Source organism: Scyliorhinus canicula, chromosome 5 (assembly GCF_902713615.1).
Source record: "Scyliorhinus canicula chromosome 5, sScyCan1.1, whole genome shotgun sequence".
NCBI lineage: Eukaryota > Metazoa > Chordata > Chondrichthyes > Carcharhiniformes > Scyliorhinidae > Scyliorhinus > Scyliorhinus canicula.
The window spans coordinates 218,318,966-218,343,354 of NC_052150.1; the positions used below are offsets into that span (position 1 = coordinate 218,318,966).

Below are 24,389 nucleotides of genomic sequence, written 5' to 3' on the forward strand. Positions count from 1 at the left end.
CAATGGTAATGTGATTTAATATCTAGGGGGCGAAGGCTGGGTTCTCTCTTCTTGGAGATAGTCATTGCCTGAAGTTGTGTGGTGTGAATGTTACTTGCCAGTTCAGGTTGGAATGCTGCCTCGGTTCTAATGCATGTGAGAAAGGATAGCTTCAGCATCTGACGACTAACAAATGATAGTGAACACTGTCCGTCCCGACTGCTGACTTTATGATGGTGGATAGGTCATTAATGAAGCCACTCCAAGGAATAAGTTGGGAACCAAAAGAGAAAATGCTGGAAAATCTCAGCAGGTCTGGCAGCATCTGTAGGGAGAGAAAAGAGCTACAGTTTGAGTCCAGAGCTTGAGCTTGAGTCCAGATGACCCTTTGACAAAGATAAAAGGGACTGAAAGTGGGAGATATTTATACTGTAGGGTGAGGGAATGAAAGATGAATCATAGCCACAGAAACAAAGGGAAAGAGTGCTAATGGCAGTCCCCAGACAGAATAAAGGTGTGAAAGGCCAAACTGCAGCGAAACTAAAATCAGAGGGCAAGCTGTGACAGATGTAGATGCGGGGGGGAGGGGGGACACGGGTGGGAGAGAGGTAAAATGAGAAGGGGGGGGAGGGGGAAGCAAAGGGAATAAAAGGTAAGAAAAGTGGGGGGGGGGGGGGGCGGGAGGGGGAGTAAGATAGGGGAAAAGAGTGAGGGAAAAATATATATAAAGGCAAGAAAGAAATAAAAGGTAAAAGACAGTTAAAATGAAATGGAATAAAAACATAGGGGTCTAGGTGGGATAGAGCTAATCATCTGGAGTTGTTGAATTCGATGCTCAGACCGGAAGGCTGTAGTGTGCCTAACCGGAAGATGAGATGTTGTTCCTCCAGTTTGCGTTGAGCTTCACTGGAACACTGCAGCAGGCCAAGGACAGACATGTGGGCACCGGAGCAGGGTCTTGTGTTAAAATGGCAAGCAACGGGAAGGTCAGGGTCCTGAATGCGCACAGACTGAAGGTGCTCACCCAGTCTGCGTTTGGTCTCTCCGATATAGAGACCACATTGGGAGCAGTAAGTGCAATAGACCAAATTGGAAGAGGTGCAATTGACCAAGATCATGAATGAAGAAAGGAAATTATTAAGTTTATTTTTACTCAAAACTAGCAGCAGTAACATGAAAGACCTGTATATTCTGGGAAAGGGAACTTCCAAAGGGATGTAAAACCAATTGATTTAAAGCAAAAACATATTTAAAGAAAGACTGAAGGCTGTATTGGTAGGTGTGGCCATGAGCTCCTGAACAGTGTGCGCGCTGTAACAGACCTGTGAAGAAAGCAGCGTGTAGCCACCCTCAGAGAAGTGTTTTGTCTGCAAGGTTTTGATACAAGCTTTGGTTTACCAGTATCAAATGAAAAGGGGAGAGGTTTGTGTAATATTTCCCCTGTAGCGATAGTGGATATTTCGGGTAACTTGACTGGAATTTTTACAGATTAAAATCTATGAGGATTGCTGCCGAAAAGGGGTGTTTAGCTTTGAATTTCGTAAGCAGAAATAGTTTGGGAAATGTTTGTAGAACTGCTGTTAACTCTGTAAATGTAATTTTGTGCGGTTAAATATAAATTGCAAATCATCATGCTAGCTTGTCCTATGTTGAGCAATTACCACCTGTGATGTCAAAACTCAGTTAAAATCTATCACATTGCTGAGGGGTCTGGAGTCACATGTAGGCCAGACTGGGTAAGGACAGCAAATCTCCTTCCCTAAATGACATCAGTGAACCAGATGTGTTTTTAATGACAATCCTGGCTATCATTACTGAGACTAGCTTCTTTTTCGAGATTTCTTCATTCATTAAATTTAAATTTCACCAGCTAATATGGAGAGATTTGATTAAAAGCAAATTACTGCAGATACTGGATTCTGAAACAAAAACAGAAAATGCTGGACAATCTCAACAGGTCTGACAGCATCTGTGGAGAGAGAAGGGGGCGAATGTTTTGAGTCTGAATGACTCTCTGTCAAAGCACAGATCTGGTGAGATATCGTAAGATTTGAAGTTGTCTTCCAGGCCTCTGAATTGCTGGTCGATAAACATCACCTCAATACTACCGTTCTCAGAGAAAGGCTATTGATTAAGTAAGTAAGTAAATATTTACTTAGTTTCTCTCTCAGACAAAGCCTGACCTGATATTTAAAGCATTTTGTGCTTTTATTTAAGAGTACTCATGTTCTTTTCAGCTCCGCATTATTGGAAGCAATAGCTGTAGTTGCTGTGTGCAGCACTAGGATTATCCGAGGATTAATGGAGGGAAGGATACGGAAACCAGGACTGTAGACTCTCCAACTGTGAAGATTGCAGAGATATTCAAAGTGATTCAAGTGGATAAGATGAAGGCAAGTATTCTTCTTTAAAATATGATGTGGAGATGCCGGCGTTGGACTGGGGTGGGCACAGTAAGAAGTCTTACAACACCAGGTTAAAGTCACCTGAGGAAGGAGCAGTGCTCCGCAAGCTCGTGTTTGAAACAAACCTGTTGGACTTTAACCTGGTGTTGTAAGACTTCTTTAAAATATGACAGCATTTTTAAAAGGTTACTGGACAATAATTGCTCGAATAGAAAAAGCAATGGTATAAAGTAAGATAAAGTAAAAAAATTATCTTCAAGAAAGCCCTAAATTCAGCACTGGCAAGACGGATTGCATAGCAATCTCCAGTATTAAATTTAAGTATTCATCAATGGGCAACTGGATAAAGACATCTTCTGGCTTAGTACTGAGCTATGCAGACCAGAGGTTTTAGGGTCCTTCTCTAGTCTGTGCTGTTACCTGAGCTGCAATTGGAGGAGCAGTTGAGTTGCTATGATTAGCCCTCCTTCCCTGAGCTAGAGAAGGTGGGGAGATCAACAGAAACCATAATCACCCCAGAGTTCCCACGTCCAATTGCTAACCAGGAACATCCTCTCAAGTTAGGCGAGGTGGTGGCCGTGGTACTGTCACTGGACTAGTAAACCAGAGACCCAGAGTAATGCTCTGGCGACCCAGGTTCAAATCCCGCCACTGCAGAGGGTGAAATTTGAATTAAATAAAATATCTGGAATTAAAAGTCTAATGATGATCATGAAACCATTGTCAATTGTCATAAAAACCCATCTGGTTCACGAATGTCCTTTAGGTGAGGAAATCTGTCATCCTTACCTGGTCTGGCCTACATGTGACTCTAGTCACACAGCAATTGCCTGACTCTTAACCGCCCCCTCAAGGGCAATTAGGGATGGGTAATAAATGCTGGCACAGCCTGCGATGTCCACGTTCCATAAATGAATAAAAAAAGTTATTATGGATGGATATGGTGTGAGAATAGGATCACTCCCAGATGTGGGCAGTCCTTTTAGAAAGCAGGCATGAATAGGATGCCAACAGTTGTTGCCTAAGCTCAGACAAGTAGAATAACTGCTTGGGTAAGATATTGACCGGAGAACAGTCAAATGTGGAACCGACAACACAATTGGAAAAGGGCTGGGAGAAATTGGAGCCGAGCAGGACACTTGCGGGAAAAATGGGAATGGGTGGAGAAACAAATCAAAACAACTGGCAAAACATCAATTTATTCTCTCAAATGAACAAAAAATTTAAAATGATTACTTTTCTTCCTCTCCTCACTTTTCAAAAAATCTGGCACAGATACATCTCAACTATCCTTAAAGGATTGAAAGGTTAAATTGTCCTTTTGAGCTTTGAGCGCTGAACACAATAGCTGTTTGACTGACAAAGTAAAGAAGTCATACCAGTGTGCGTCTTCATATGCTCATCAAAATACTGCTTCATGTTAAAATCCTTGCCGCACCATTGGCACATGAACTGCTTGTGTCCGATGTGGATGCTCATATGAGAGCGCAACTGATATTTGTACTGGAATCTTTCATTGCAGTTCTATTAATCAAAGACACAAGTGTATAAAGGCAAGATTAGTATAGCTCCTTACAGTATGCGCATACCCCAGCATACATTAATCATAGAATTTACAGCACAGAAGGAGGCCATTCAGCACATTGAGTCTGTACCAGCCCTTAGAAAGAGTGCCCTACTTAAGACCACGCCTCCATCCTATCCCAATAACCCCATCTAACCTTTTGAACACTAAGGGGCAATTTAGCATGGCCAATCCATAGAACCATAGACCTTACAGTGCAGAAGGAGGCCATTTGGCCCATCGAGTCTGCACCGGCCCTTGGAAAGAGCACCCTACTTAAGCCCACATCTCCACCCTATCCCCGTAACCCCACCTAACCTATTTGGATACTAAGGGCAATTTAGCATGGCCAATCCACCTAACCTGCACGTCTTTGGACTGTGGGAGGAAATCGGAGCACCCGGAGGAAACCCACGCAGACACAGGGAGAACATGCAGACTCCACACAGACAGTGACCCAGCGGGGAATCGAACCTGGGACCAAAGAGCTGTGAAGCAACTGTGCCAACCACTGTGCTATCCTGCTGCCATAACCTGCACATGTTTGGACTGTAGGAGGAAACCGGAGCACCCGGAGGGACCCCACGCAGACATGGAGAGAAAGTGCAAACTCCACACAGACAGTCACCTGAAGTCGGAACTGAACCTGGGTCCCTGGAGCTGAGAGGCAGAAGTGCTAACCACTGTGCCACCGGGCTGCATGCCCCAGCTTTCATTCAGGGATTTTTACACATTCGGTGATTTCCACCACGTTCCAGTAGGAAGCAATTAGAAACATGATTCTAAAACAAATTAATTCTCCACTTTCCTTGCCATCACCTGCCCCTCGGAGATCACACTATGACAGGTAGACACTGGAGGAGGTGGAACTCCAAAGCTAAACACTGGCCTGCATACATGTCAACAGCTGCACAAAACCAAAAAATCCCACTGGGCATGGGCTCATGCATCTGATTTGATACCAAAATCCAATAGTGCCATCGGTACCCTGCCACCGACTATTGTTCTGCCCTTTCTATCTTCTGCTCTACCCCCGCTCCTTTTACCTACCTTCAGCTATTATAAAGATCAGGAGTAGAACAAGCCAAACAAGAGGTCCAGACAGGTCTCTGCTATAGGAAGCTGCTTATAACACTTCTCATGGACAAGAAAATAGGAAAACAGAACATCCTTGCTGGAAACTCCAAGCTGATGCTTTACACCTAATCTTCCTTTGGCTCTTTGCCATCTTGAATTCATTAGAAAGTAACGTTTTTGATTACAGGGTGAACATAAAGGCTAGTTCAGTCCGGTAAACCACCGCAGAAAAATGGGGACTTGTAGCATATCATGGGGCAAGGCCAGGGAAAGGGGGGAGTGGGGAGTTCATTGGACTCCAATGTCAGCTACACTGCTGTGTGTGGGCAGATACGGGCTGTTATGGCCTGATGTGGGCAGCACGATAGCATAGTGATTAGCACAATTGCTTCACAGCCCAGGGTGCCAGGTTCGATTCCCGGCTTGGGTCACTGTCTGTGCGGAGTCTGCACGATCTCCCCGTGTCTGCATGGGTTTCCTCTGGTTTCCTCCCACAGTCCAAAGATTTTTTTAAAAATCTTTTAAAAAAAAATTTAGATTAGCCAATTATTTTTTCCAATTAAGGGGCAATTTAGCGTGGCCAATCCACCTCCTCTGCACATTTTTGGGTTGTGGGGGCGAAACCCACGCAGACACGGGGAGAATGTGCAAACTCCACACGGACAGTGACCCAGAGCCGGGATCGAACCTGGGACCTCAGCACCGTGAGGCGGTTGTGCTAACCACTAGGCCACCGTGCTGCCCTCCACAGTCCGAAGATGTGCAGGTTAGGTGGACTGGCTATGATAAATTGCTCTTAGTGTCCAATAAGGATAAGTGGGGTTACTAGGGTTTCGGGGATAGGGTGGAGGTGTGGGCTTGGGCAGGGTGCTCTTCCAAAGAGCTGGTGCAGACTCGATGGGCTGAATGGCCTCCTTCTGCGCTGTACATTCTATGATTCTGTTGCCCACAGTGAGAAAGCAGGTCAGCGGGAGGTGCCAGTTGATATGTCCCAGTAGCACCGGTGGCTTGGGACCCAGCAGCCGACAGGTATAATTGGACCATGGGAATGGGAGTTAAATTCCTACACATTTGTTCTATATGCATATACGCAAACACTTAAAAAATATAGAAGTAGATATGGTGAGCCTACAACAAAGTGAATCAACTGCCACAAATATTTATCAGATGCATGACATTTATCAAACAGCATTTTAACACCATACATAGGTCATTTTCCTATACTGTTTACTATTTTAGGACATCTTTGCAACATAAGCACATAAGAAACGGGAGGAGTAGGCATTATTGCTCTTCATGCCTGCTCAACCGTTCAATAAAATCTTGACTGATGGGCTATTGGCCTAACTCCACTATCCATACATCCTAACCTTCGACTCCCCTCTAGTTTAAGAATGTATCTCACTTTTGAATATATTCAATCACCCAGCATGCAGCTTGCAGAAGTCCAAAGATCAATGGCCCTCAGAGGTGACCTCTCTTGTCACCTCTATCCTAACTGGAAGACTCTTTAGTCTGAAACTGTGCCCCGCATCTCAGCCCATCCCTCTGTCCTCTTTATACACGTTTCTGCATCCTGCTACATAACACAGTGCTCCAATGGCAGCCTTCTGCTCTTTCCAGCATTTAATCAAAGACTTGAAAATCTCTCGTGAAACACAAAAATCAGCATGTCATCTGAAATGAAATGAAAATCGCTTATTGTCACGAGTAGGCTTCAGATGAAGTTACTGTGAAAAGCCCCTAGTCGCCACATTCCGGCGCCTGTTCGGGGAGGCTGTTACGGGAATCGAACCGTGCTGCTGGCCTGCTTGATCTGCTTTCAAAGCCAGCGATTTAGCCCTGTGCTAAACAGCCCCATGCAGCAGTCAGCTGCAGTGTTGAAGTGATTTCCAATCCAAGACAATCACAAGCTTGGCCCTACGAACCCGTCCAACGCACCTGCTATAAAATCCTTCAAATAGTATTATTTGGCACTGATAGCTTATTAACCACCTGAAGGGTGGCACGGCAGCACAGTGGTTAGCACTGCTGCTTCACAGCGCCAAGGTCCCAGGTTCGATTCTCGCTTGGGTCACTGTCTGTGCTGAGTCTGCACGTTCTCAGTGTCTTCGTGGGGTTCCTCCGGGCGCTCCGGTTTCCTCCCACAACTCCCGAAAGACGTGCTGTTCGGTAATTTGGACATTCTGAATTCTCCCTCTGCTTACTCGAACAGGCGCCGGAGTGTGGTGACTGGGGGATTTTCACAGTAACTTCATTAGAGTGTTAATGTAAGTCTACTTGTGACAATAAAGATTATTACTATTATACTACAGCACTGACGACACCATATCCTGCTGGCTCTACCTACAGGAGTGGCAGAACTCGTAGAAGCAGGTATTTGTCTCGGTGTGCACAGTAAGGACTGATCTTTGTACAAACAAGAGTATGTAGTTGTAACGGGCCTCCAGATAATGTCTTCTAGCAGCCGTTACCCCTTCATTTAGTTTCAGAAGTTCCTCAACTGCCTTCAGAAGGGCTAATTATTAAAACTGAGCTAGGCCACTCAGGAGTGAAACCAGTAATCACTTTTTCACAAAATGATTAGTTGAAATCTGGAACTTTTCTCCCAGTGTATGCTGGGGTTTCAAAACAGAGATGATAGATTTTACTTAAGTAAGAGAGTTAGTGGATGAGGAGAAAGGATGGGTAAATGCAGACCGCCCACAAACTACCTCATGGCAGACAAAACTTGAGGGGCATACAGACAGAGCAACTCGCAAAGTGGCAACTATCACCAAGCTTACTGGCCTCATCACCAACTGCTTAATGTAATCACTTGTGGAAGGCTTTGGCAAAGAAAGATTCATACACAGGATCACAGAATTCAGAGAGTCATGTTTATACCAGCTCCTCTGTAGTGCCATTTCCCCGACTTCTGTGCGTAACCCTGCACATTCTGCCTTTTCAGATAATAATCTAATGCCCTCTTGAATGCTTCAATCGAATCTCCCTCCACCACACTCCCAGGCAGCACATTCCAGATCCTAACCACTCGCCGTGTGAGAAGATTTCTCCTCGAGCCTCCGTTGCTTTTTTTGTCAACTACCTTAAATCTGTACCCACTTGTTCTTGATCCTTCCAGCAATGGGAATAGTTTCTTCCTAACTGCTCTGCCCAGGCTCCTCATGATTTTGAACACCTTGATCAAACCTTTTTATTTCCAAGGAAACAGTCCCAAATTCTCCAATCTATCTACGTAACTGAAGTTCCTCATCCCTGGAACCATTCTTAAGAATCTTTCCTGCACTCCAATGTCTTCACCTCCTTCCCAAAGTGTGGAGCCCAGAACTGGGCACTATATAGTCGAGGCCGAACCAATGTCTTATAGAAGTTCAACATAACCTCCTTGCTCTTGTTCTCTATGCTCCTATTAATAAAACCGAGGATACTGTATGCTTTACTCACTCCTCTCTCAGGAGAAATCAGAATGTCCAATTCAACTAACAGCACGTCTTTTGGGAATTGTGGAAGGAACCCAGAGGAAATCCACAATTCTCCCTTTGCGTATCCGGACAGGTGTCAGAGTGTGGCGACTAGGGGATTTTCACAGTAACTTCAATGCAGTGTTAATGTAAGCCTACTAGTGACACTAATAAAGATTATTAATCTGTTTGCTCCCAAAATGGGGTTTAAAAATTTAACTCGACAGTCTGCATTTTCCCAGTCAAATTGGGGGCAGACCAGAAGTGTATTGACTAAAGGGGCTGTCAGGGTCGATCTCACATTTCTCTAGCAACTGTATACACACAAGAACAACGTTTACGGCCTCTTTGGCCGTAACAATTTGGTCAGTGAGTGGAAAGCCAGCCTGACCATTGCTGGCCGAGTTCACAACCTGCATTGCTGGCAGGATGAGCTCACTGAAACTCCAGTGCTCATACTATAGGTTAAGTATCCTTTATCCAAAATGCATGGGGCCGAGTGTGTATCCGATTTCGGAATTCTCCGGATTTCGGAATATAATGTGCATTTGCAGCAGGCTGGGTGCGACGTGCAGTGGGAGACGCGCGCGTGCGACGGTGTTGGAACCGCACGTGTGTAATGCATGTTGGGAACTGCGCATGTGCGATGCACATTTGTGCTCGGGGACTCATAACGTCCTGTCGACGCTCGTAAAAAGTGCAGATTTGGGAATTGTTAGGTTTACGGAATTTCAAATAAGGGATGCTCAACTTGTAATGTTGTTGCTGCCTCATTCACTTCACTATGTTGGCCCCGAAGACTAGGTTGGCAATTAACACCATAATAGAACCTTCATTTTTCTAAAATAAATTTAGAGTACCCAATTCATTTTTTCCAATTAAGGGGCAATTTAGCATGGCCAATCCACCTAGCCTGCACATCTTTGGGGGCGAAACCCACGCAAACACGGGGAGATTGTGCAAACTCCACACGGACAGTGACTCAGAGTCGGGATTGAACCTGGGACCTCGGCGCCGTGAGGCAGCAGGGCTAACCTACTGTGCCACCGTGTTGCCCTTGGAACCTTCATAACATAATGTGCCCCTGGCACCAGAAGCCACTGAAACATACCGACTTATTGAGCAGCATTCCCATATACATTTCACAAGGCGCTGACAGTGCCACAATAAAGCTAAGTAACTTGGGAAGAGAAAATACACAAAAATAAAACCCCGCACAATCAAAACTTGATAATGATTGTATCTCAACTGACTTCATAAAAATTGCACCCAGGGTTCGTTATATCTGCTTCTGAAGCAAATCAAGAAATTTATTCTTCCAGTTTGATTTTCCCCTGAACAAAAGCAGAAGGAAGTTATATTTTTACTCCATTCTAATGATTTTGATTCTTTTCTGGTAAAATTGGAGGGCGGGGAAAAGAGATGTTACAAAATCTGATAACACTTACCTCACATTTGAAGGGTTTCTCTCCCGAATGTTGTAGAGAATGGACTTTCAGTGACATACTGCGTTTAAATGACTTCCCACAAGTCTCACAGGTGAATGGCATATCCTTCGTGTGAGCTGAAAGAGACAAGCTGATTACTGTAATAAACTGATGTAATCAAACATTTATTCTGCATTGCTTCATTTAGTTTCACTCGACCTCCCTGCCATTTCTCTTCAGTAACCTCCTCGATTTGAATACCTGGACGCAAAAAGGTCACTGCAGCAGAAAGAGAACCTTCAGCACCCCCCCCCCCCCCCCCCCCCCTCCCTGTAGAATCCACTGAGCAGAAACTAGGACCTGTATGTTTATTGTTCAGTCTTTCAGGACCTATCGACAAAATTGTCAATAAACCTCCTCTTGTAATCTGTCAATAAACCACCTCTCGTAATCTTGTAATGTTCAACAAACTGGTAATTGAAGCATAAGCATAGCCAGCAGACAATGTCAGCTTTCGTATCCGTAGCACACAACAATCTGTCTAGGTACAACCCTGCCGATTTCTGCATCAACCTCTTCACCCATTCTATATTTCTGTTTTTTGGATTTTTCCATTTGGTCTGAGCTCCCTTCCTCCCACAATAACTTGTCTAAGTTCAAGTTTGCTTCCTCCAAAAGGTACTCGGATTCTCTTTGCAGAAGTTCACAGCCAGTCTTCCCAAACTACCCCAATCTCCTCTCTCACCAACCATCACACCCAGTACGCCCAATGGGGCGGGTCTCATCTTTGGTGCCGGTAACCTCACCAACCACTGCCCAGGAAGAGAAGACATTGCAGGAGCTGTTTGGGTCATGCACATTATTATACTTTTCTTCAGGTATATTGTATTTTTCAAAAGTGGTTTTGACGTACTTTCCTATATATCAAATGGAGGGCTATCATCACAGTGGAAATGATCTTCCCAATTGACGCAGCATGTTAGCATTTAACAGTCCATGATCAGATACACCAGCACACTTATCTGTTCCATTAACCCCAATACAGCAGGACAACATATAACCTTCAAAAGGTCATGTTCAGCTGGATGACACTACAGGTGCTTTCATTATTTCAGTTATTGTTTCATGGTATGAGCATTACTGGCAAAGGCCAGTATTCGTTGCCCCTCCCCAGCAGGCCCGTTGCCCCTCCCCACCAGGCCCGTTGCCCCTCCCCACCAGGCCCGTTGCCCCTCCCCACCAGGCCCGTTGCCCCTCCCCACCAGGCCCGTTGCCCCTCCCCACCAGGCCCGTTGCCCCTCCCCACCAGGCCCGTTGCCCCTCCCCAGCAGACCCGTTGCCCCTCCCCAGCAGACCCGTTGCCCCTCCCCAGCAGACCCGTTGCCCCTCCCCAGCAGACCCGTTGCCCCTCCCCAGCAGACCCGTTGCCCCTCCCCAGCAGACCCGTTGCCCCTCCCCAGCAGACCCGTTGCCCCTCCCCAGCAGACCCGTTGCCCCTCCCCAGCAGACCCGTTGCCCCTCCCCAGCAGACCCGTTGCCCCTCCCCAGCAGACCCGTTGCCCCTCCCCAGCAGACCCGTTGCCCCTCTCCAGCAGACCCGTTGCCCCTCCCCAGCAGACCCGTTGCCCCTCCCCAGCAGACCCGTTGCCCCTCCCCAGCAGACCCGTTGCCCCTCCCCAGCAGACCCGTTGCCCCTCCCCAGCAGACCCGTTGCCCCTCCCCAGCAGACCCGTTGCCCCTCCCCAGCAGACCCGTTGCCCCTCCCCAGCAGACCCATTGCCCCTCCCCAGCAGACCCATTGCCCCTCCCCAGCAGACCCATTGCCCCTCCCCAGCAGACCCGTTGCCCCTCCCCAGCAGACCCGTTGCCCCTCCCCAGCAGACCCGTTGCCCCTCCCCAGCAGACCCATTGCCCCTCCCCAGCAGACCCGTTGCCCCTCCCCAGCTAACCGTGAGAAGGTGTTGCTGAGCCACCAATATAAACCACAGCAGCGTGCGTGCTGTAGGTACACCACAGCATTGTTAGGCAAGGAGTTCCCAGACTTTGACGCAGAGTGGTGATGAACAGTGTGTTTGGACCGGAGGAAGGCTCCAGGATCCTTCAGGGGTTGGTAATAGGATTATGGCTTTAAGAAATTTTTGTTAATAATCCAGACTTGGGTACAGAGGGCACAATTTCAAATTTCTCAGATGACAAACTTGTAAGGATTGTGAAGTGGGAAATTATAGACTTCAAGTGTATGTGGATGGCTGGCGTAATGGGCAGATATGTGGCAGGTGAAATTTAATGTAGAGATGTGTGAAGTGATACATTTTGGTTGGAAGAATGAGCGGCAATATAAAATAAAAGGGTGCAGGAACAGAGAGACCTGGGGTTATAGGGACATAAATCATTAAAGGTGGCAGGGTAGATGGAGAAAAAGTGGCTGATAAAGCTCAAGGTACCTTGGTCTTAGAAAGAGATGATGTGGAGATGCCGGCGTTGGACTGGGGTGGGCACAGGTGGTGAAGGAGCTAACCTCCAAAAGCTAGTGATTCCAAACAAACCTGTTGGACTTTAACCTGATGTTTTAAAAGAGAGGCATAAGAGTGTAAAAGCATACAACCTTTATAAAACACTGGTTTGGCCACAACTGGAGTATTGCGTCCAATTGTGGTCACCACACTTGGGATTCAGAGGCTTCAGAGAGTGTGTGTGGGAAAATGCTTCCACGGATGAGGGACTTTAATGACATGGATGGACTGCAGAATCTGAGGGTGTTCTCCTTAGAGAGGGGGTGGTCGATGGGAGATTTGATAGCCGTGTTGAAGACAATAAAGGGTCTACACAGATTAGGGTCAAGAACCAGAAGATATGGATTCAATGTGACTGACAAAGCAGCAGTGTTGACATGAGGAAGCAACTTTTTATTTTCACACAGTAAGTGATTAGGGTCTGGTGGAGGCAGACACAATTGGAGCTTTCAAAAGGGAATTGGAGATTAACATAGAGAGGCACACTTTGCAGGGCTATGTGCTTTTGCAGAGGGATAGCGCATTCACGGAAGGCTGAAAGGCTTCCTCAGCTATAACCATTTTAGGAATAACTGTCACATTCAGAAGAGCCTCAAATGATCCCCAGTCCGGGAGGTTGCAGAAGAAAATGACTTTGATACGTGAAATGCAATACAAGAATATTGGGAACTCCATTCAGCATTTTACTGGAACTTGTAAAGCTTTCAATGATTTTATGCACTTACCGACCATGTGCTTTCTGACGTGGGCCATTGTGTAAAATTTCTTTTCACAGATTTCACACGAGAACTTTTTCTCTGCATAACCATGTACTATTTTATTGTGTTCGTGAAGTGACCAGAGCTTCTTAAACCCCTTCCCGCAGGTGACACACTGAAATACAGAACAGAGTGACTCATTTAAAAAAAATGTAATGTCAGCTGAACTCTGTGTTGATATGATATGGAGAATCCATAGAGGCGGGCTCTGTGGAGCAGTTCTGGATGCCTAATCGAGCAGGGCTGATTAAGAGATCAAGTTAAAAAACATGCCTTTTTTTTTGCAGAAGGAAATGAAAAATTAGCTTGCAAAAATATTACAATGTGAAGTTACAAGTTTAATTTGCAAGTGTGTTCAGAATGAACGGTTTTCCATTCCACTTACAGCATTGCATACTTCGGTACAATCCCATCCCACTCCTTTTCCACAGATTCCTTAAACCTCTCCTCTCCAGAATAAGCACTATTTGAGAAATCTACTGTGATTCAAAACTACAAGAGCTTGGATCTCTGTGGCAGTACATACAGCCGAGACAATTTGCAAGTAATTCTTTTTGCAGGTCTGACACAGTTCCTGCAAGTGTGACAGTGTGATCTAGGCAGTGGCATTCTGAAATTTGGCAGAACAACTCTGCTCTGGTGACTGAATAAGTCAAATTGTTGTTTTAGTACATGTAATTCTTAAGCATTAGAAATACGAGTAGGCCGTACAGTCCCGCGAACCAGCTCCACTACACTAAGATCATTTCTGATTTTTCACTCGGGGTACAAAATTCCAAAGATTTACATACCCGAGTGAAATAATTTCTCCTCAGTGGCTGACCCATTGTCCTGAGACTATGGCTTCTAGATTTAGGTTCTCCAATCGCTGGCAGTCAGGAGAAACATCATTCCCATCATCTACCCTGCCAAGCCATTCAAGAATTTGATGTTTCAATGAGATCACCTTTCATTAGAGTCATACAGCACAGCAGGCAGCCATTTGGGCCCATTGAGCCCTGTAGAGCAATCCAATCAGTCTCATTGCCCTGTTTTAACTCTAACTCTGCAAGTTTGCTTCGCTCAAGTGCCCATCCAATTTTCTTTCTCACATCCCCCCCTGCATCTTTGGCCCAAAACCTTAGATCGGTGTACCCAAAATCCTAGTACCATCAGCTAATGGGAACATTATTGTTTCAAAACGCCAGAGAATATAGACTCATCCTATGCAACCTCACCTCATATGATCCTTCCCCCTCTTATCCCAGGAATCAATGTCATACACCTTTGTTGTATCCTTCTCAGGGAAGTACATCGATTCTTAGCTAAGGAGACTGAAGCTTTACTCAATATTTCAGATGTAGCTCAGCCAAAGCCATGGGGCGGCACGGTAGGTCAGTGGTTAGCACTGTTGCTTCACAGCGTCAGGGTCCCAGGTTCGATCCCCGGCTTGGGTCACAATCTGTACGGAGTCTGCACGTTCTCCCCGTGTCTGCGTTTGTTTCCTCCGGGTGTCCTGGTTTCCTCCCACAAGTCCCGAAAGACGTGCTGTTAGGTAAATTGGCCATTCTGAACTCTCCCTCTGTGAACCCGAACAGGCGCCGGAATGTGGCGACTAGGGGATTATCATAGCAACTTCATTTCATTGTTAATGTAAGCCTACTTGTGACAATAATAAAGATTATTACTTAATTGCAGCATTCCTTACTTGTATTTTATGGTTCCGTTCGTGGTCACTGCATACCTCAGAAGTGCTTTTCCGCTAATAAGGTACTTTTGAAGTTTATCACTGTTGCAGGAAACACAGTAGCCAATTTGCGCAAGTGAGAGAATAATAACTGGATCATCTGTTTCAATGGTTTTGCTCGAGGGATAAATATTGGCCGGGAAATCAGGTAGAATACCCTGTTCTTTAAAACAGTGCCATGGGACCTTTTACTCTCACCTGAGGGATCGATGGGGGCTCGATCTAACATCTCATCCAAATTGATGGCACCTTTGACTTTGTAACAAGCCTCAGTAATGCATTAAAGTGTCAGCCTTGACTTGGACATTCGGTCCTGGAGTAGAATTTAAACCCAAGACTTCTGACTCAGAGGTCAGAGTGCTGCCAACTGAGTCGTGGCCGGCACATTTCTCACTCCAGCTACAAGCTAACTTTGTGTGCAAATTCCGCATGGTAATGATGGGATCATATTTCACAATCCCGTCAGTTTATAATTGAGCCCTCTGGTTTACAGTAAAACATTTTAAGTGCAAGTACAGGATGTTCAATATCTTGCTATTTCTCAACATGTTTTATGGAAAAGCACAGATCAGTATCTTTGGAAACCAACATGAAGAAGGCGCAAGAACTCCAAAATGGAAAAAGACCAAGATCCATGGCATTCCCCTTCTACCATCCTATTCACATGGTGCAATAATGGGAGCTATTGACTAACCATGGCGTTCGGTCTCTATTAATTAGTCAATGGCAAACCCATAAACGAGGTGAGGAAAACTACTTGAGGCACCATAGGTTCAAATTAAACTGTTTGGAACAGGTTCCCTAGATAAATGATGGAAGCAATGATGTACGGCTTGCTTACTAATATAATGATAGCTTTGAACTTGCTCAATTCCCTGCAGGCCATGTCCTTGGGTTCCATCATTCTGGACGAGCAACTACAAACATTGGTTTTCTTTTCCTTGACGTTAGAGTTGCTATTTTCCAGTCAGGAAGTGCAACAAATCAATTTCAGCACAAGACAACAGGAAGAACCAGTATGGCCTTTGAAAAGAAGTGGAAAAAAAATAACCAGGTTATCAAAAGAATGGAAAGAAAAATAAAGATTGATGTTAAATTCTAGGGGGAGGCAGTGACATAGTGGAGTCGCACTGAACTAGTAATTCAGAGACCCAGGGTATTGCTCAGGTGACCCGGGTCTGATTCTCACCATGGCAGATGGTGAATTTGAATTCAATAATAAGGAATTAAAAAATTCAGGAGTTTGTAACACGCCTCAGTAATGCATTATGATGGTCAATGGTAAAATCCCATCTGGTTCACTAATGCCCTTTAGTGAAGGAAATCTGCCATCCTTACCTGGTCTGGCCCACATGTGACTCCAGACTCACAGCAATGTGGTTGACTCTTCAATGCCCTCTGAATAATAATCTTTATTGTCACAAGTAGGCTTACATTAACACTGCAATGAAGTTACTGTGACAAGCCCCTAGTCGCCACATTCCGGCACCTGTTCAGGTACACGGAGGGAGAATTCAGAATGTCCAAATTACCCAACAGCACGTCTTTCGGGACTTGTGGGACGAAACCGGAGCACCGGGAGGAAACCCATGCAGACACGGGGAGAACGTGCAGACTCCGCACAGACAGTGACCCAAGTTGGGAATCGAACCTGGGACCCTGGCACTGTGAAGCAACAGTGCTAACCAGTGTGCTACAGTACTGCCCACGGTTGGCAGGTAATTAGGGACGGGCAATAAATGCTGGCCCAGCGAGCGACTCTCACATTCCATGAATACATTTTTTAAAATTCAAGTGTTCAAATTGTATGGTGACGAAAATTCTTGGTGCAATTTGTGCCAGTGGTGTAACATTCATTCGATCCTTTCCATGTTTTACTGAAGAAAAATTACACATACTTAATTTTAACATCTTTACTTCAAATGGAGAACATACAGCAAATCTATTAATACCACCTCATAGCCCTTTAAATATGCACGGAAAAGGTGGTAGTGCGTTTGTTAAACCCAAAGACTTAAATCACTTCATTGCCATATTAACCAGGCAGGCTGCATCCAGGAAAAGGATGTCTTCACGTGGCTGAACAATGGTGCTCAAAAGGACCAGCTGCAGGTCACCATGTAAAATGCATTCTTAACTACGTATCTGAATGCAGAGCTGAGGGGCAGCCGAGCTCCTCTGAGCTCCACATTAAAAATCACAGGCCACAGCTAGACATTAATTTCTCTTAATAATAATAATAATAATAATAATAATTTTTATCGTCACATGTAGGCTTACATCAACACTGCAATGAAGTTACTATGAAAAGCCCCTAGTCACCACATTCCGGCGCCTGTTCGGGTACACTGAGGGAGAATTCAGAATGTTCAAATCACCTAACAGCACGTCTTTCGGGACTTGTGGGAGGAAACCGGAGGAAACCCACGCAGTCACAGGGAGAACGTGCAGACTCCGCATAGACAGTGACCCAAGCTGGAATTAAACTGGGACCCTGATTCTGCGAAGCCATAATGCTAACCACTATGCTACCGTGCTTCCCCTGCCCTCACCCATTACTCAGGATGCTTCCCTCAGAGTTGGGCACCACCCTTGCCCAGCTGCCTACCATGGTTATTTTCCTTCCTAGCACCAGACCAGAATTCTGGAACTTAATATACTATTTAAGCACATCCGCTGGGAAGCCACTCCACCACCACCTCCGCCATATAATCATAAAGTCACACTCCAACTGTCGGTCACTCATCTGTTGCTTCTCCTTCACCAGCTTTTCCCAGCACCTTGGTCTGTTGTTTCATGGCATCCATCCAATATGTATATATTTATAGCGCCGTGTAGATATCACAATTGAAATATGAAAGGGAAATAACAAGTGTTCTAAAATGGTCACTACACCCTCATCCTCAGGGCCCTGCCGGAACAGGTTCAGCTCATTGATTGATTGATTTACCGTCACATGTACCGAAGTACAGTGAAAGGTATTTTTCTACAGCCAAGGAAATGTATACAGTAGACAAAAAGAATAATATAGGAGTGCGCCTCAACAAAAATCTGTCCTCGCCACCCACATCGACGCTACCACCAAGAAAGCACAGCAGGGTCTATACTTCCTCAGGAAACTAAGGAAATTCAGCATGTTCACACCGACCCTTACCAACTTTTACAGATGCACCATGGGAAATTGAGGACCTTGTGTTGCCCTTTTATGTATTTTCTATTTATTTTATTTTTATGTACTAAACGATCTGTTCGTGCTGCTTGCAGAAAAATATTTTTCACTGTACCTCGGTACACGTGACAATAAAGAAATCCAATCCAATAATCAACAAAGTATATTGACAAATAGGGATTAGTTACAGTGCGGAACAAATTTTAATTAAAAAAAATATATTTATTGTCACAAATAGGTATACATTAAAACTGCAATGAAGTTACTGTGAAAAGCCCCTAGTTACCACATTCCGGCACCTGTTCGGGTCCACTGAGGGAGAATTCAAGATGTCAAATTCACTTCACAAGCACGTCTTTCGGGGCTTGTGGGAGGAAACTGGAGTGTCCGGAGGAAACCTACACAGACACGGGGAGGATGTGCAGACTCCGCATAGACAGTGACCCTAGCCAGAATCAAACCAGAAACCCTAGAGCTGTGAAGCAACAGTGCTAACCGCTGTGCTACTGTGCCGCCCAAGGGACAAACAAAGCAAATACATGAGCAAGAGCAACATAGTAGGGCGTAATCCTCGCTTCATTACGGCACGGTGGAGCAGTGGTTAGCACTGCTGCCTCACAGCGCTGAGGACCCAGTTTCGATCATGGCCCGGGTTACACATTCTCCCTGTGTCTTTGTGGGTCTCACCCCCACAACCCAAAGATGTGCAGGGTAGTTGAATTGGCCACGCTAAATTACCCCTAAACTGGAAGAGAATTGGGTACTTTCAATTAAAAAAAATAACAGGTTCAGCTCAGCTGGCAACATACCATGTACCTGAATTTTAAAATGTCCAATGTTAGCTTTGTGGTCAAATGCTGATAAATGTATTCCTGGCCTCGGTTTTTGTTTTAGAAAAATTGCGTAAATGTTCTTCTCTTATGGACTTCCCTCTCTTGATTCTTCTCCTGCATGCAATTCAAGATTAGCAGGCAGGTCAATCTAACCACTGCAGCAAAAGGTGGCTGCAACCGGTTACTGACATAGTCCGAGTGTGTAAAACTATGATTATATTTCACTTTATACTTTGTTACATCCTTTTCATGTTCCAGAAAAATGCTTCCTACACATTTCTTCTTCTCTTAACACCCTCATCACACAGACGGACCTAGATTTTAGTTTTTGGGTTATCAATCATTGAGGAAATTACTTCATAAGGTGCATAAAGCCATTTAATATTTTTAAAAGTCGACTAACCTTGTCAGCTTCCATTATCGAAATGTCCATTTTATCTGCTCCTCTACATTATCCTAACTGCTGTTTCTTAGCTAAACTGGTAACACTCTCACCTGAGACACAGATTCTGGGTTTAAATCCCAAGCTTGAGCAAACACCGAGGTACAGTACTGAGAGAGTGCAGGTGCGAGGTGTCATCTTTCAATTGAGACGTTAAACTAAGGCGCCATCAGCCCTCTCGGGTGGATATTATGGCACTGTTCAAAGAGGGGCAGGGGAGTTATCCTCCACGTTATGGCCAATATTTATCTGTCAATCAACATGACAAAACAGATCAACACATTGTTGTTTCTAAGATCTTGCTGTGCACAAACCTTCTCTCGCATTTCGTACATTAGAACAATGTTAATGCGTCAAAAGTCCATTATTGCTGTAAAGCTTTTGAAATATCTGGTAGCCCTGAAATCTTTCTTTTAAAGGTCTACTGTGGATATAGTATTATGTTACTGTGTGATTTTTAAAAAACAAATTTAGAATACCCAATTATTTACTTCCAATTAAGGGACAATTTAGCATGGCCAATCCACCTACCCTGCACATCTTTGGGTTGTGGGGCTGAGACCCACGCAGACACAGGGAGAATGTGTCAACTCCACACGGACAGTGACCCAGGGCCAGGATCGAACCCGGGTCCTCAGCGCCATGTGGCAGCAGAGCTGCCCAGTTGTTACTGTGTAATACGTGAACCCAATCTCTTGCATATTAGCCTACTGCATGGTTTGCTGTGATTTTATAAAGCGTCATTGGTGAGACCACATATGGAGTACTACATACAGTTTACGCCTCCTTATTTAAGAAATTACTGTTTCCTGGGTTAGCTAGGAAAAGTTAGAGAGGTTGGGCCTTTATCCACTAGAGGTTAGAAGAATGAGAGGTGATCTTTTTGAAATATATAGGGTGCGATCAAACGGCATCATTGTGCCAGACATGGTGACGGGATGAGGCCGTTAAATCTCACGGGATTTGAGACTCGTGGAACGCCTCGCATGATCCAATGAGATCTCACAAGATGTCGCTATCTGGAAAGACAGATTTACATATTTAAGTGAGCAGTTAAGCTAATTTAAATATGTCACCGCCCGATGCTCCCGAGGTGCCATGCTGGCAGTACCAATGTGCCAGGTTGCCAGTGTTAGGGATCGAGCACTTTTAAGGTGGGGCTCGAGGACCCCCTAAATGGTAAACTGGGGCATTGGAAGGGGTCCAGTGGCTGCGGTGTGGAGTCAGAGGAGGGCCGAGAGCATTGCTCACCGAGGCAAAAGCAAAGAGCCCCGTTAGTGAGGCCGTTAAGTAGCGAGAAACACCCCCACTAAACACACTCAAAACGGAACTCGTTTTTTCTCATTAAATCGCACCCATAAGATCCGGAGGGGGCCTGACAGGGTGGGTGCTGGAAGGATATTCCCCTTTGTGGCACAGAATAGAACTAGGGGTAACAGTTTAAAAATAGGATCTCCCATTTAAGATAGCGATGATGTTTTTATCTCCAGAGGGTTATGAGTCTGTGGGACCCTTGCCCAGAAGTGGTGGAGGCAGGGTCTTTGCATATTTTAAAGGCTGAGGTAGATAGGTTCTTGACTAACAAAGGAACCTAATGATAGGCATGGCTTTTCACAGTAACTTCATTGCAGTGTTAATATAAGCCTACTTGTGACAATAAAATTATTATTAGGGGGAGGCAGCATAGTGGCGTTGAGGCCACTATGATCATGTTGAGTGGCGAATGGATCAGGCTCAAGGGGCTGATGGCCTATTCGTGCTCCCGATCCATCTATACGTATGCATGTCATGGTATTAGGGGACCATAAGTAGTTCCTTTCTGTACAATTCTGTCAACTGCGCTACAAAGTTAAAGCCATGTTTATATTGGAGCGCCATTTTCCAACAGATTGGGGGTTTTTTAAGTCAAAAGGAACTGTGATTGAAAAAACTATTGACTCCTTCCACATCAAAAATGGTCAAATATCAAATGTAAAGTTACATAAACATGGAGGCATTATGTAAATGGAGTTTCAAAAACAGCAGTGAATAATTTCATCTTTATGTAATGAACTAACAGTGATGTCTGGAATGTGAACATCAGTGGCAGGTTCATTCCAATTTCCTCTTGAACCAAAATCTGGATTACCTCACTTACATTCAGCCTGTCTTCCCTCTCCAATCCCTCCTACCTGTAAAACTGCCAGCACTGCCTGTGGGGAGGTTAAAAACTGCACTCAAACAGTGCACAACAGACAGGTTATAGAGCTGTCTTGCCCCGAGCTAAATCTGCCCGGTATAACCTGTGCACATTTTACCTCGTCTCAAAATCACTGAAAAATACATTTCATTGTGGATAAACTCTGCCAAGTAATCGGATGACAGACAGGGAGATCATACTCGAATTCAAGTAAAAAACAGCCGTGGTTTTAATAGCACAACTTTGCAGGGTCCACGTAAGCGGGCACCAACAGCAGTAGCTGGGTATCCACAAACCAACAACTTCCAATGAATGAGCTGAATGACGCACAACAGCTTCAAACAGATACAGCTGCTGTATTTGTTTACGGATTCATAAAGTTTCTATACAATTTGTTTATTTAGAGGTCTGGAATATACAATGAGAAATAACTGTTGTAGACCATATAGCCCCTTGAGCCTGCATTCAAGATCTTTTTTCTTAAATTTAGAGTACCCAATTAATTTTTTCCAATTAAGGGGCAATTTAGCGTGGCCAATCCACCCAGCCTGCACATCTGTGGGTTGTGGGGGCGAAACCCACACAAACACGGGGAATATGTGCAAACTCCACACAGACAGTGACCCAGAGCCGGGATCGAACCTGGGACCTCGGCGCCGTGAGGCAGCAATGCTAACCCACTGAGCCACTGTGCTGCCCTTCAATAAGATCTTTGATGGGCTTCAACTTCAACACTTTTCCTGACACTACATCCATTACTATGAAGACTCACACTAGGAGAAAACTGCTCGTCTCACAGGAGGAAGTATGATCCTGACATGCATACAGATTGAAAACACTTGAAATCTACAGCAAAGTTGCACCTTCAGCATTTGTGTACTTTACATTAATGAATATGGCAGCCATCGAATGTTTCACACCGGCAGTCAGCGCTACTTATTTGGGACACAACAAAGCCTCAATTAGCAGTTTGCAGTAAAACCCTAAAATTTACTATGTGTGTGAATGTGATTCCACATGAGCAAATAACAACAACTTGCATACAAACACAGAGTTCGGAACAATCTTTAAGTTGTTGCTGATGTTTGCATGTGCAGAGGGTTATTGAAAACAGATATATAAATGCTTTTATATCTTTGCTGTACTGGCACTTTCTATTTTTTTATAAATGTTTTTATTCTCCATTTTCATATTTTCCTTACCCCACCCACAAACAGTAAACGGTAACAAATACAAAATCAATTCCCTTAACAATAACAACGATCCCATCCTCCCACCACCCCAAACAACAGCCCACCTGTCAATATATGCATCCAATAAAACAAACCCTCCCATGGTGGAAACAAAATACAAAGGAGAAAAAGAAAAAAGGAGTCCGGGACCGCCCACGGTCACCATAGAGTCCACTCCCGACCCCCCCCCCCCCCCCCCCCCCCCCCACACTCAATGCCGTCCAACCTCTGAAAGAGTGCTGTACATGATACCCGAGAGTTGTAACCCCCCCCCACTCCCTAACTCCTCCCGCCCACTGCCTCTTGTAAAATTCCTTCCCCCAACCTCTGTTCCTTCCCCCCAACTTTCCACACCGGCTAGACCACTCGGACCCTGTTCTGCCAGGCTCCGATGGCCGCAGCCCCTCCCCCCACCTCACTCACGTTCACTGGCTGGCTTAAACCAGCCTGCGTGGAGTCCCCGCCCGGGTCCCTTTCCCCCTTGCCCGGTCCTAGGAAAGCCCAGAAATCCCCTTTTAGCACACAAACCCCACACATCCACCTACACCCCAAAGAGCGCTCACTTCAAGTGAAAGTCCCATTACTTCCCTTGTCCAAATATATACACCGGCTCCTTTAGCCCATACACCCGCAAGCAGTGAAACAAAAAAAAAGAAGAAAATACAGTCATGAGGTTACATCGGCACATGGCCATTTCTCAAATTCTCAGTTCTGCCACAGTCCTTCTGCCTTCGCAAACTCCTCCGCTGCTTTCGCCGTTACAAACTAAAAGTCCTTGAGCTTGTAAGTCACCCTCAGCTTCGCTGGATATTCAATGCCGCACTACACTTTGCTAATGTACAGTGCCCTCTTCACCCGGTTGAAAGCAGGCCGCCTCCTCGCCAGCTCCACCGTAAAGTCCTGGTATACACATATACCATCTCCAGCTCACTGCACCGCCCGCTTCTGCTTGGCCCAGCACAGGACCTTCTCCTTCACACTGTACCTACGGAAGCACAGAGTCACTACCCTTAGTGGCTCACCTGCCTTTCATAGATTATCATAGAATTTACAGTGCAGAAGGAGGCCATTCGGCCCATCGAGTCTGCACTGGCTCTTGGAAAGAGCACCCTACCCAATGTCAACACCTCCACCCATAACCCAGTAACCCCCCCTTCCCCAACACTAAGGCAATTTTGGACACTAAGGGCAATTTATCATGGCCAATCCACCTAACCTGCACATCTTCGGACTGTGGCAGGAAACCGGAGCACCCGGAGGAAACCCACGCATACACGGGGAGGATGTGCAGACTCCGCACAGACAGTGACCCAAGCCGGAATCAAACCTGGGATCCTGGAGCTGTGAAGCAATTGTGCTATCCACTTTGGTACAGGCCTCCACGACCGATGAGCCCGATCCAGTTCATATCGGGAGGGATCCTCCCCCTCCCCCAATAGTTTAGCTAGCATTGCAGCAAAATACTCAGTTGGCCTCGACCCTTCAACTCCTTAGGGCAGCCTCACAATTCTCAAATTCTGTCGCCTGGATCTGTTTTCCAGGTCTTCCATTTTTCCTCGCAGATCCTTGTTAATCTCCATCACCGTCCGCATCTCCTTCCCCATCGAGATAAGTTGATCAC

The 24,389-nt window shown here is 45.4% G+C and overlaps 1 protein-coding gene across 6 annotated transcripts in view; it reads right to left on the reverse strand.

Annotated features, from left to right (window-relative positions):
• The window catches only part of zbtb47b (zinc finger and BTB domain containing 47b), a 311,756-nt gene that overhangs the window by 20,097 nt on the left and 267,270 nt on the right, over positions 1–24,389 (reverse strand). For all 6 annotated transcript variants that reach the window (XM_038798528.1, XM_038798529.1, XM_038798525.1 and 3 more), the window contains 3 exons: positions 13,155–13,302; positions 9,938–10,053; positions 3,764–3,908 (listed from right to left, as the gene is read on the reverse strand). In XM_038798528.1, the coding sequence (XP_038654456.1) occupies positions 3,764–3,908; positions 9,938–10,053; positions 13,155–13,302 (409 nt within the window). The remainder of the gene's footprint in view (positions 1–3,763; positions 3,909–9,937; positions 10,054–13,154; positions 13,303–24,389) is intronic.